At 46.8% G+C, this 14,136-nt stretch overlaps 1 protein-coding gene across 1 annotated transcript in view; it reads left to right on the top strand.

Moving 5' to 3' along the window:
• The window catches only part of GRIK4 (glutamate ionotropic receptor kainate type subunit 4), a gene marked incomplete at its 5' end in the record, with an annotated part of 314,312 nt that extends 300,538 nt beyond the window's left edge, over positions 1–13,774 (top strand). Inside the window, 2 exons of the mRNA XM_081241422.1 lie at positions 9,811–9,929; positions 13,232–13,774. Of these exons, the coding sequence (XP_081097548.1) occupies positions 9,811–9,929; positions 13,232–13,591 (479 nt within the window). The 3' untranslated portion in view covers positions 13,592–13,774. The remainder of the gene's footprint in view (positions 1–9,810; positions 9,930–13,231) is intronic.
• Between the last annotated feature and the right edge of the window lie 362 nt (positions 13,775–14,136).

Below are 14,136 nucleotides of genomic sequence, written 5' to 3'. Positions count from 1 at the left end.
CAGTCTGCAAACCAGATAAAAAGATGCAAACCAGGAAAGGATATGTTAGAATGTGGCAGGTCCCTGAGAAGGAGCCTTGTGCCCTGCTGGGAGGGGGAGAGTGCCAGAGAGAACTCCTACATTCGTTGGGGATACCAAGAGGTAAAGAGATTTTTGCTTACTTCTGGATTTTGGCATGCCCCAGAAATATGTGTCATGCCACGGTGGAGTGGGTGCGTGAGAGATAGCACATGGGCACCCAGGGCAGAGAGGTCCCAGGGACAGATCTGCATTTTCTGGGGCCCCAGACAAGGATATTGGAAATCTAAGAGGAATCTGGCATTAGGATGGGACATCAGCCCCACCCCCATGACACATAATCTCCTCCCCAACCCCAGACCTGAAATACATCCAGGAGTGAAGGGGGAACAGAGAAAACACCGTATTTAACTGAATGTAAATCTGAAATTTAAACGTAAAGAAATCGCTACATTTTTGGCAATCAGGTGGAAACGGGAGTTTGAGGTAGATGTTAGGTACCTTTATAGGAAAATTAAGTTTTTTTGTTGTTGTTTTTTTGCGGTACGCGGGCCTCTCACTGTTGTGGCCTCTCCCGTTGCGGAGCACAGGCACCGGACGCACAGGCTCAGCGGCCATGGCTCACGGGCCCAGCCACTCCACGGCATGTGGGATCTTCCCGGACCGGGGCACGAACCCGTGTCCCCGGCATCGGCAGGCGGACTCTCAACCACTGCGCCACCAGGGAAGCCCTAAGTTGTTGTTTTTACAGAGTGGTTGGCTTGGGATATTCTTCCCCATTCCACAGAATTTAGGAAGTCTGGTCTGACAGCAGAGCTCAGGATGGATGGAGAGGAGACACAGGGAAAGCAGGCTCCCAGCGAGGATGGAAAGGGCTGAGCAGGAGGCTTCTTTCCACTCTCCACTGGGGGACCGAATGTTCCCTGGCACGGAGAAGAGAACTGAGCAGATGAAGAGGGAAGATAAACAGTGGAAGTCATCCTGCCCAGGTCCCACGTGCTTCGGAAAATGCTAGGGTTCTACCAACCAGCCGATGTTAACTTGCCTCCATGCGGTCGTCCTTGGGAACGAGAGGGGGAGCTGTATTAACAAGTGGTGATGTCCAAGAGGGGGCTGTCTGGGAGGTACTGTGCAAATCACTGTAAGAACCAGGGCTTCGGCTCCCAGCATAGCCACAGCAGCTAGTGCCAGCTTAATGCAGTGGCCCCATTTCTGCCATGGCTGAAACCCAAACAGACATTACTCAGAGAGACTAAAAGGCTTCCTGGCTGAATGAAAGTCCACGTGACCTCCCCCAAGCCAGGCCAGAAGCACTAGCCTGGAAGGAGCAGAACCACTGCTTGGTCTCCCTGTGACAAATTAGCCATCAAACTTCCGGAGTAAAACTCACTGCTCGAGAGACACCCCCTCCCCCTCCTGTGGCAGAAGAACAGGGACCAGTGTGGCCTGAAAGATCTCTTCCTTTAAGTCTTTCATGGTGGCCAGGAATGGAGCCGCAGGACCATGTTTTTTCTTGTGTCTCAAATTGAACAAAGGGCAGTCCTTTTCATTTGCTTTCCAAAGCAGCTTCCAGGGGATCTTTCTTTTCGTGGTTGGGATCAGTTGGCTTCCACATGTGCCTAAAGAAAGGAGGAGGAGATGGAGCAGACAGAGAGGGATGGAGGTGAAGGGAACTATGAGGGCGGTCCTGTTCTCAGAGATCTCTGAAACTGAGAGTGACATCAATTGCAATGTACCAGACAATGTGCAGTGCCTCACATAATCCTCTTCTACTTTATTATCCTATTAAAATGTGAGAAATTTCAAAGAAAAGGATCTGCTGCTACTCCGCTTCTAACCCAGTATTACAGCTCCGGTATCACTGCCAAATTCCAGAGAAGAATCCTAACATTGGGATGATGCCACCGTCTGAGTCTTTTTGCCAGGTCTTACTTGGCTCTGGTGAGAACCACAACATTACCCCTTGGCTTCATCTCCCCGTTTCTTTCCCTGCCTATAGCTCAGTGACCAGCTACCTGCATACAGGGCTGAAAAACGCAACGGCAGATCATGTGGAAGACTGGAGAATTACAAAAAGAAGCAGGCTTCAGTCCAAGCTGTTTCATTTTCTTCTGCCTTGTCTTTTCAAAAACACTTATTTTATTTATTTTCTCACTCAACCCCTATAAAAAGAAATATCGCTAGCCACTCACAGAGGCCAGCCTCCCAATTCAAGGGGATTGGATTACTGAAGGCTTTGCAGAACAATTGCCAGACAAAAAGGTAGTCGGTGAATTCCAAGGAAATTAAATACTTTTATCTTGAAAAACACAAGCTCACAATCAGGCTTCAAAGGAACATAAATACACCACCAGGCTGTGAAAATCAGGGTCCCCTTTCAAGGATGGAAAAGAGGACGGTGGCATTGACTCACTCACAAAATCCTTAGAGAGCAGGAAGTTTGCTGTCTGGCACGGCGGGAATGAAAGTGTAAGACATCTTAGCAAGAGCGGGGGCGAGTGATGAGGGGGGTCGGGGGAATCGTGGGGACGTTTTCCTTTCTCTTTCTTCCCTGGGGGCTCAGCTCTATTATCCTGGTTCTCTGGTTTCTCTGGAGAGGGCCAAGACTGGAAACCTGAATATGGGAGTTTAGATAGTGTCTCGAAGTGATGCTTGCCGGAGGAAGCCTCTTCCTAATCAAATCAGATGGACTGCTAAGAGACGGGGAAACTCCGGGGGAGGGGGTGCCAGGAAGCACGATCGGGAACGGAGGTGAACCATGGCCCAGTGTGTCTGCGTCAAAGGAGGTCAGCAGTTACAAAGACCACAGCCCCACTGTGTCTGGAAAGTGAGCCAAGATTAAGTCAATGGATCATCGATTCAAACATTTGCTGTAATGTTCCCAAGGAGAGAAGGGGATTTTATAAGTGGAACTAATAGCCCATACATAGGTCTCACTTCCCCAGTCACTGGGGGTGAGGGTGGCGTGGTCCTAGGAATGAACTCAGTCACAGGGAGCCAGGGTGAGGTCTGTAATCACACCCCTTGCAGCACGAGGGACCATGGGGGCCCCGAGTTCTGGGGAGAAGTGATATGGGGGTAGGGATATGGGCTCAGGCTCTGGCTTCCATTTGGATCTGGCACTTCCCCTTGCCAGCCGTGGAGCCCTGGGCAAGTTACCTGACTCCAGTACCTTGGTTTCCTGGTCAGGAACATGGAGGTAAGGGTCGTGCCAATTTCACAGGGCAACTGTTAGGATTGAATTAAAATGTTTAGCCTGGCAAGCTGGCTCATAGTAAATATTCATAAAGGTCAGCTTTATTTTTATAAACATTAGCTGGGCAGTCAGATTTATCTAGATTTCACATCTGAGCTCTGAAGGCTTGGGCAAATTCTTGAAGTTCTCTGAATTTCCATTTCTTTAACTGTAAAATGCCAACCGTGGACTTTCTTTATAGTATTTTTAAGGATAAATGAATGAGATAGAGAATGTTTTTTTTTAAATGAGGTGCTTGAGCTCATATTTTGATAAATTGTAAAGTACCTCTCCCATAACTTGCGTTCTGATAAATTGCAATACTTACCAGATGCCTCTACCATCCCTCTTCTATTCCGCGTTCCTTCCTCTACCCTTCTGCCATCACCGTCTCCAGAATCTGCTAGGTCTAGTCAACAGATGTCATGGTCAATGCAAGAAGAAATGGCAAACTTAGTATTTCACAGTCCTCAGCAGTGCAAACATGACGATTCGCTTTGTATTTTCTGGGAAGGTCATACGGGTCAGCTCACATATGGGCACGTGAAGTTGCTGTTTACAACAAATAAGTCCATGGAGATGGGACCACTTAATGTATTTGCATGGATGTAGGTGAATGTAGCTCTGAATTAGGAAGTGCTTGCAATCAAAATGGTCAAAGAATCCATGTTTTTGTCAAATATGTTCAATGTGGAAGATTGCACCAAGCTTCAGCACCTAGCGTAGTGCTCAGCTCACGGGAGCTCCTCAAGAAAGATGTGTGACCAACGGCAAAGACTGAATACACTGTCCCTTGACGGGATTGTGGTATAATGGTCTCTCCTCCCTCTGCACCTGCTCCGTGGCTCCTGTGGCCTCTGCCTCTTTGCTTCCCAGGCTCCCATTCAGAATGAGCTTTCCTGCATCACAGTTGCAAATTTTCACAGTGCCATCTGGAGATATGAGTGGGTTTTAAGGGCTGGGACCTATGTGCACCTGAATCCAAGAAGCGATTATTGGCCAGTCAGAACCGAAGGCAGAGCAGGTGGGTAGGTGGGTGGAGATTCAACTCTACTCAGAGATTCTCCCTTCCAGGTGGCCATTCTAGTTCTAGAGACAATGTTCTTCATTTGCATTTGTCAACTATCATTTGTATTCGTGGGCAATCTGTGAGTGACACACCACAGTTGGTCTTCAGTCAACCAGGAGTTTGTGGGGAGAGTTTGATTCCATTTCGGTTAATACAGTCTTACGGCTGAGGCCTAGCTGAGGCTCAGAGACGCAAGTGTCGGGAGAAAAATCTCAGTTTCAACGCCATCTGTCTGGATGGCTTCTGTGAGGTCCCGTCTGAAGAAGGGAAGGGGGAGTGATGAGATGGCTCCCTTGCAGGTGTGGAGGGCCTTGGGCTCAGCCTGGAGGGGGTCCACATGACAGGCTCCTCTGAGCGAGGGCTGTGAGCTGGGGAAGGCATTTGACTTCTAGGAGAATGACTAACGACAACGTTAACGGAACTGCTGTTGCCTCCTAACTCCGCTCCCCGCTCCCCGCTCCCCGCTCCATCTGTTTCTCAGCTCCGACTCTGCCAGCAATCTATTCTTGCTTCCACTTTCCAATAAGTTCCTAAAGGCACGAATGGTATACAAGCCCCACTCCTAGGAGGAGGGGGCCACTCAGCCAGGAGTCAGCACGCTGGAGCCAACACCCGTGATTAACATGCTGGCCCTGAAACGCGAGAAGCTGGGAAAGAGAGGCTGTGGGGTGTTTCAGTGACTCATGGTTTCTACCAGCATCCTGTACAAACCTGAGCTCCTCAAAGAAGCTTTCCCTGATCTGATCAAGATTATCCCAGCACAGATCACCTGTCCATTTATAACCCTATCCCATCCCCCCCACGCCTGCCCGTGACCGCGTGTGGTCAAGTCCATGCCGTGGATCATCCACATCATGGTCAGTCCCACTCTGGCCAGCCACAGAGTGCAGTCTAGGCCACCAGGCTGGGAGCACTCAACGAGGGCTGGCCCACTTTATGATTATTTTAAACAACATTTAATTAGGAATGAATACATATCACAGTATGTATCCAAAGCTTTTGAGAATTCATGCTTCTACACCTGGGATGCCCTTATCCTCTTTCTGTCAGCTCATTGTTTCAACAAACATTTATTGGGCTCTTATGATGGTCCAGGGGTTATAGAGTTGAACAAGACATGGCTCTTCCTCTCAAGGGAATCACAGTCTAGTGGGAAATCCAGATATATAACATTAAACTAATTATTATTTTATGCAATATTGGAGTGGCATATGTTGTATCAGAAAGCATCTCTGATTCCTAGCCCAGGGATCTCCATTTAGAAACCTCTTTACCTGGGCCATTTGGCAAATGCCTTCCTCAGGCCTCTGTCGAGACCTCTACTTGGGGAAAGAAGGGAGATGTTAAAGACACTACTCTGACTCAGTACTTGTCCACTTCTAGCCCTTCTCTCTAGCCCTCTTCCAGCATCCAGGTTCATTAAACTCAAGCAGTGTTTGTTCTGGTTCCCCCCCCACCACAGTGAGATGACCACCATATCTGTGCTGATTCATCTTATCAGCAAGTGAGCCATTCCATATGGGGATATGGAACAGGGAGGTTCTGATGTTTTCTCCAGTTTAACCTCTTTCTATACTATTGCAGTAACTGACTAAGGACTTCACTGTTACTTTCATTCTGGCTTGTTGTCTCAGTTGCTCACTCTGACTCTTGGCAGTTCAACTCTATCAGGCTCAGCTAAGCTCTCGACAGTTGCTTCAGATTTGCTAAGATGGTAATGGCAAACAGGTTTAAAAAACATTATCTCCCTGGGTCTCAGGGATTGGGCTTTTTCATAGATCCTAACCTTTCCCCAATGGTAGGAGATGTCTAATGATATGAACACAGATGGTTGCCTTCTTCTCTCCATTGAACAGAGAGGTGATACTGTATACTGGAGTTTACAGGTCTTACTGCCCTTTTCCCAGTGGTTTCATTAAAAGAAAAAAATATATAGTATAATTATTCTTTCCAACAGAAATTATTTTCTTATATATCACTTCCCTCACTGACTGGTACATTGATATTTCAGTAAATTCTGGATTTGATCTGCTTTGTGGTCATAACCATATTCCACATACCCTCATACAGGCTTTACAGGTACTGGCTTCCAAGTGCCATTATGTAATATTGTAACAGTGAAACGTGCCATTCTTTGATCTACCCAATCCCAATCAACTCATCATAGAGAAGAAAAGTTTCATGTTATTTTGTGACCAAGGGCATCAAAGAACAATATTCGCCACATTTTAAAAAAAAAAAAGAAAGCATCTCTGATCAGAAAGATCACTCAGGCAACTAGGTGGACGGTAAAGTTGAGGAGGACACAGCTACGAGCAGGGATATCATTTTGGAGATGCTGCCAAAGTCCAAGCAAGAGATGGTGGGGCCTTGAGCTAGGGAAGTGGTAGCAGAGAGAGAGAGAGAGAAGGTAAGAAATTGAAAAGTATTTAGGAGGTAAAATCAGCAGGACAGTGCGTGGAGGAGAGACAAGAGGCCAAATGCAGGGAAATGGGAGAATATGCCTCAGAGCAGGCAAAGGCGATTGAGAAGATTGGTGGAGAGCAGAGAGCAATGGCTTCATAAAAAGCCAAGAAGGGGGAGTTCCCTGGTGGTTCAGTGGTTAGGATTCAGCGCTTTCACTGCCGTGGCCTGGATTCAATCCCTGGTGGGGGAACTGAGATCCCACAAGCCTCATGGCGTGGACCCAAAAAAAAAAAAAAAATGCCAAGAAGGGGGTGTGGTTGACAATGTCAGGTGTTACCAGAGGTCACTTAAGATTGGGACTGGCAATTTTCCGATAGGTTAGAAACAAAATGTTCATTGGTAACCTCAGGGAGCTTGGTTTTAGTGGTACAAGACAAAATTTCATGGGATGACAAGTGAATATTCTGGAGAATAAAAGTGAATTCAGAACGCAATCATTTTCTCCTTTAGATACCATAGACAGACCACCTAGCGCCTAAAAGATTTTCAAGTGTTCAAAATTATGTTTGAGATCTGAAAAAAATTATTAGCTTCAAAATGCAAAAAGAAAACTGCTAAATCAAGACGGGTAATTAACTATCTCCAAAATGTAACATTGTTTCGACTTCATTAATTTTTAAATTTAATATTCATAAAAACGTCATTACATTTAGAAACAATTTTTTTGGGTTTGATTTTTCTCCTTTTGCAAACATTCTCTTGTATGAACAACGACTGCTGAGAAATCACAGCCAATTATACATTAACTGTTGCTTGCCACTCCGTCACATCAGAAGCAAAATTTTTAAAATGCATTTAACATAAGATGTGGGTGCATTTTCTCCTACTTGCTTTCATGTGGGATGGGTCTCCAAATGTAAGCGTTTTAAGGACTGTCTTAACATAGTTCTGATATAGACAGTTTCAAAAATCTTGCCTAGGGAAGGAAGGAAAGAGAAGGGTATTCACTAGACAGAGCTGGAGGGAGAAGGATTTTGTATTTTTCTTTAAGAAGGGAAAGACGTGAGTGTGTATGTGCACTGAGGGAAAGAGTCAGTACGGGGGAAAAGGTTGAGGAGGGCTGGGATGGTGACTGAGGGCGACAGGGAAACACTAGGGTCCAGATGGCAGAATTGGACTCGAGGAGGGGAGAACACCTCTGCAGAAACACGAGGGGAGGTTGAATCCCTTCCAGGGGATCCTAGTCTTTTTCTACATCAGGCAGAGCTATCCCAAGATGACAGGAAAGTCTTGTGGTACCTCACCAGTCACTTGGAGCTCTGTTTACCTGAACAGGTGGGCATCTTTGGTATCACAGTCATCACTTCCCCTTCACTGGGGAGCCCTTTCTCTACAGGGGCTGGCTGGAGAAACTAGTTTGTCCATGATGCTCAGATGCACGTCCCAATACCTGGTTCTCACCCCCCCTAAAGCTGTGACTGGACGCCCCAGCTATGTCCTTGGTGCATTCCCCCTTAAGTGTCCCTTTTGTCCCCAGATGTTCCTATGGTTAAAAACCTTCTGCCCAAATGGTCCCAGGTTACGGGGGCAGGTGATCAAATGAAGCCCAAGCACCTTCCTCTTGGAGGGTAGAAATCTACTCCCAACGCTGTGTGCCTTCCCTTAGAACTGAGTTTTTAAGTCATCTCTCGTTTTTGATTATTCACAATAGAGGATGTTTACTTACACAGGTACCCAAGAGTTGGCTGTGTGGACCTGCAGACCAGAGTATACAATCCACTGGGTACATTCATGATGTAAGCCCTCGGAGCCATTGTAGCAGATTATTGGTGTAGGCAGGCACTGCGCCGAGCTGTGTTATTTTAAAAACAAAACAAAAAACCAACAGACAGCCATCTGAGTCTTTGTGAGAGAAAACCCAAGGCATCTTAAAATGGCTAGGTAGGGCCATTTTTCCAGCTTTCCAAAGTGTAGGAAGTAGTGTCAGATTTCTGCTTCTGATCCATGGCTCATTTCAGTGTTGTATGAAGCTAGCTTTCCCTGACACCAACATAGCTCCGTGTCCCATGAAGGCACTGCTGGTTGAACAAACACTCAAGTATGCAGGCATTCCAACAGCACAGGACATAAGCTACCCTCTTGGCATTTATCAGGATAAAAGATGCTTTTTGATTTATGATTGTGGCTTCTCTTAAATCAGGGTTTCATGTGTTTCTGACACTCCCCTAATGTTTGGGTTTCTCTAGTACCAAAAAAAAAAGCATCCAATTACATAGCTAACTCAGTGTTGGACACAACCATATAATTCCAGAAATATCTATTGAATATATATGATATGCCAGGTATCATGCTTGGCAATGAGTTTACAACCAGAAACTGCCTAACTTCAAGGAACTTAGCCATACACAATGCTTCCCAAAATACCAATTTGCAAACAAATTTTAGGCCTGGCTGGAAAAGAATCACTTGTGAAATGCATTTTAAAATACAGATTCCTGGGCCCCATCTCCAGAGATGGGGATTCAGTATGTCTGGGGTGAGGATTAGGAATCTATATACCTTTAATGAGCTTCCCCGGGGGTTCTGATGGCAGCCAGGTTTGGGAACCGCCTGGGATAAAACGTTTTACTTTCCAAGTAAGTCTGTTAGTAACACGTTGACACAATTAAGTAAATGTAATTTTTTCTATCCATAGTTTGGTTACGACAGTTGCTTCATATCAAGCAAACACAATACTAGGAAGATTGATGAACTTTTTATGAAACTGCTAGAATTTACTGGTATTTTGCTATCATGTCTCTGTATGCTAAATCAAAATTTTTCTTAGCCCTTTTCTTAAAATGACTGACCCTCCCACCCCAGAAAGCTTCTCACCAATCTCCTCCACTTGCATCTAGAGCCCTCTCCCCTCTTCTACTCCAGCTATGCTGCATTTTTGTTTCCAAAGAATAATTATATCTCAAGGAACATGTGTGTAAAATGTCTACAAGACTCAAGTTCTAGTCATTCAGCATTTTTGGTAGAATGATTATGTCTCCCAGCTCTTTTACACTATTTTTTGTTCGTTCTCACTTTCTTACAGGACTGGGAATGGAGAATATTGGTGGAATCTTTGTGGTTCTTATTTGTGGCTTAATCGTGGCCATTTTTATGGCTATGTTGGAGTTTTTATGGACTCTCCGACACTCAGAAGCGACTGAGGTAAACCTTCTAAGGGGTATGACCTGTAGTATTGGCAAGCAGTGCCAAGTTCACAGGCTCACACAGGGACAAAGGTCATTTCAGACAGAACTTGTGAAATCCCACAGGAGGGTGGGGCACCCATGGAACAGCACAGCGGAAAGAATCCCAGTTCCGAGGGCAGGAGCTCAGGGTTCAGGCTTCATCACTTACTAATTATGCAGCCACAGAAAGGGCACATAACCTCTCTGGGCTTCAGATTCTTCTTTGAAACAGCCCAGTAAATAAATCTGTGAAAATGTTTTTATGAACAACGAAGACTTACACAACTATGATTTAAGATGTAGTGTTATAAGGGAAAACAGGCGGAAGTACCAGGTTACTAATGCAAACGATGGCTTTGGTTCTTCCATCTCAAGTATGTTTTTGCCTTGCAGGTAAAGCTGTTTAGAGATATCCCAATTCACGAGAGCTCAAAATGACATCTTCCTTCTCAGAGATTTTTGAATAAGTTTAATTCCCAAACCTGTGGCTTAGAAACTGGGTTAATATAACCTTCACACAGATGGAAGAGTCTGAGAGAAGGAAGACGACTTTATTCCATCCTACCTCCATTCCAGGGCACAAATCATTACACGCTACTTGCATTGTTTGTTTTTTGAAGTATATTGGCCTCTATCTCAATCTCCCAACTCCTGATCGCCCTAAAATCTCCTTCCCTAATTGACAGCTCCTAACAGCAGATACCAACAGTACAGAAGAGTACAGCACCCCTATAAACCTATGCGGTCCAGCCTCATGTAGGGCCTCCATTCAACACTGCTGACCAGTCTTTTCCTTTTCTGTGCTCAGCCTCTTTCCCACTTCCCAGTAGGACTTCCAAGCCATCACCCACTCCTCACATCCCTTTGCTCCTCCATGACTAATTTTACCTCCTGCCTCACCTGGAACTCAGGAGTGACCAGCCCCAAATTAAAACGCCCACCTAAAAATTTACCCACAACTGGAGCCACCCCCAGGGCTTCTGCAGATGTTCTGGTCATCCCTTCCTCTCTGCCTTGTTCCCACCTTTCCTCAGCTCCTCTAGGATTATCCTTTTTCTCCCCTTTATTTATTTTTTTTGCCTGCTCTCTCCCCCAAGTCCAAAACTATGCTCATGTTTATTCCGTATTTTCAAATAATAGCCATGTTGCTGTTGCGCTTGCCCTACCCCTCTCCTCTTGCAAGCCCAGGTGATCCGACTGCCTCTCTCTCCATGTCCTCACCTCCCATTCGGGCCTCACTCCACAGCAGCTGGCTTCTCCCCACCCCTTCCCTGAAAGGTCATGACTGAGAGGTCTGACCCCTCCCAATGAACGAAACCAAAAGAGAACCCACTGGGCCTTATTGGACCTCAGTGTGGCCCTTGATGAAGTGGATCGCTCCTTCCAGAACTCTCTCCTCCCTTGCCTTGCCTGCTCCAAGCTCTCTTGGTTTCCCTCCTCCTTCCCTCTCCAGCGTTACTGGCCTTCTCCTTCCGTCCACCCCTTAAATGGCGGTGCTCTTACCTCTTCCTAAGACCTCGTTCAGGTGTTCCTGTCCCTGTGAAACCTTCCGCAGTTCTCCTGCCTTCTTACCTGGACCGGAAAGTTGCTCATTCCTCTTCCTTTCCACCACCCCTCTAACCAGCACATAGAGCACTTACAAACTGTGTGGCAATTATTTTCGTATCAGCCTGGCTCCTAGACATTGCACTGCCTGAAAGTAAGGACTGAGTCCTTTGTGTCTGTATTTCCACTGCAAAGCACAGTGTTTGGTACTTAGTTGACAGTCAATAAATATCAATATATGTCTTTATGTTCTTGTCACATATAATAGATTAGGCAGGTGGTGGTGTTTTTGTTGTAATTATTATCAGAAGCACAGAGAAGTTAAGTGACTTGACTACAGTTTCTGCTATTCATTAACAACCTTGGGTCTAGAATCCAGGTCTCAAGTCCTAACTCAGGCTGTGTTCCATTAGGGGATTCTACTTCTCTGTAGCTGCTTCAGGTAGAGGATCTGTGCACGCTGGGTTATTCTCCCAAGAGCTCGCCAGTGGTCTGGATGTACCTTAAAAAATTCAGTGAGGAGTTCAAGCTCTCCCAACATCTAGAAAGAAGAGTCAAGGCTAAGTTAACTATTTGACTATGGTAGAACAACTGTCCTGTTGATAGAACGGGAAGACTAGAAGAAAGAACATGAAAGAACAGAAAGCTTCCTCTCCCATCCTAATGGGAGAAAGTGTCCTTTCCAGCACAGAGTAGAGAAGAAAGCAGAGCATGCATGTGCTCTGCAGTATGTAGGTTTAGGTTCAAATTCCGGGTCAGCTATTTGTTAGTCGAGTCATTTCTGGCAAGGTATCTAACTTCTGTGAGCCTCCATTTCCACATCTGTGAAATGGGTATAACAGTAGTAGTCATGGTACAGGCTCAAGATTCTTCATCCACAATTCTGAAACCGCAAAAGCTCAGAAAGTTCCAAGGTTTTTGTAAGTTTGATGCCAGTGCTTTGGGTGACAAACCTTGACTTAGACTTGTATGAGGCTAATGTTTATGGTCTTTAACTCACTTGGTGTGAATGTATATTCATTTTGCTACAGAAATAGTAATGTGTTTGAATATAGGGTCTTCCCCCAGAGCCCACTGGAAGTGATACGTAATATATTTTATGTGCATTGTATGACCTTGTCAAAATTCAAAGTATTTTGAAACACAGCTGGACCCAAGAGTTTCTTATCAGGAGATGGCAGAGCTGCAGGAGTAGATTGCCTTGTTTTTGTTATTATAGTTATTGTTAGAACGCAGCCTTTCCAGCCATAACCAGCTGATTAAAAGAAATGAGACTCTTTGGCCTGAGAACAGAATGTTCGTGGAGACATGGTTGTTTTTTCACAAGCTTGAAAGACTGACATGCGGTAAAGGGATTATTTATTTAGTCGGCTTCAAGGTCTAAATTTAACTGGGATGGATGGATGAAAAGTTCAGGGAGAGGAATTAAGTCAGTAGAAGGAAGCAGCCTTTAAGGGTAATGTGCAAAAATGGTAGGGGCACCCTCCCAACATGGTGAGATCAGTGTCTTTGAAGCTGTCCAAAGACGAGACGACCAGCTGGCGGAATGGTATGGAGGATGTTTGAATATTAAATAGCGGGTGGAAGTGAGGAGGTGGATTGAAAGGCCTTCGAAAATCTAAGGTGATATAATTGTGAAACTCTGCGCCCTAATCGCGCGCCCGAATGAGCCCGCAGGGGACCCTCGGGGGCTGGTCCTGAGAGGTCGGGCTGTGACCTCCTCGTGTCCTCCAGGTGTCCGTCTGCCAGGAGATGGTGAGCGAGCTGCGCAGCATCATCCTGTGTCAGGACAGTGTCCACCCGCGCCGGCGGCGCGCCGGGCTACCGCCGCCACGGCCCCCCATCCCCGAGGAGCAGCGCCGGCCCCGGGCCACCGTGACCCTCAGCAACGGCAAGCTGTGCGGGGCCGGGGAGCCTGACCAGCTGGCGCAGAGACTGGCCCAGGAGGCCGCCCTGGTGGCCCGCGGCTGCACGCACATACGCGTGTGCCCCGAGTGCCGCCGCTTCCAGGGCCTGCGGGCGCGGCCGTCGCCGGCGCGCAGCGAGGAGAGCCTGGAGTGGGAGAAGACCACCAACAGCAGCGAGCCCGAGTAGCCCCGCCGCCGAGGATGCTCGGCTCCCCGGCCCGCTGCGGAGGCGGGATTCGCTGAACCCGCCCTGCTGCCCGCGGGGCCCCCGGACTTGTACAGCGTCCACCCTTCTCTCCAGGTTTTGGATCCAGTAACTTTACAAAACGATCAAAGAGCCTGACGCCCCAGCCGGAGACGGCGCCCTGGTCCGGGGAGCTGGGGCCACCCAGAGACGTTGAGCCCGAGTGGCAGGGGACGCTCTCCCACCTGGCCACAAGCCCCCTCTTCCCGCAGTGGGCCTTTCCCTCCCAACAAAACTAAAGAGTCGGGGTGGGAGGGGTCCCTGCCCAGACCGTCCGATGAATTGGTGGCATCATCAATGGAATTTCCCCCTAGGAAGGGGCCATTGTACCCTGGGTCTAGTTCTTACAGGAAAAAAAAAAAAAAAATTAAACTCAACAGGGAAGTTTTTCTTTTCTGGATTTGTATATTTTTGTTAATGTTCTTTTCTTTTGTTTTCTCTGTTTCTCTCCTTCCCTCCTTTTCTTCTTTGCTGTCTCAGTTCTATTC

This window comes from Mesoplodon bidens (genome assembly GCF_964165515.1).
Source record: "Mesoplodon bidens genome assembly, chromosome: 7".
Lineage (NCBI taxonomy): Eukaryota > Metazoa > Chordata > Mammalia > Artiodactyla > Ziphiidae > Mesoplodon > Mesoplodon bidens.
The sequence above is the reverse complement of the archived record's forward strand: the minus strand, read 5'-3'. Positions and strand labels throughout refer to the sequence as shown.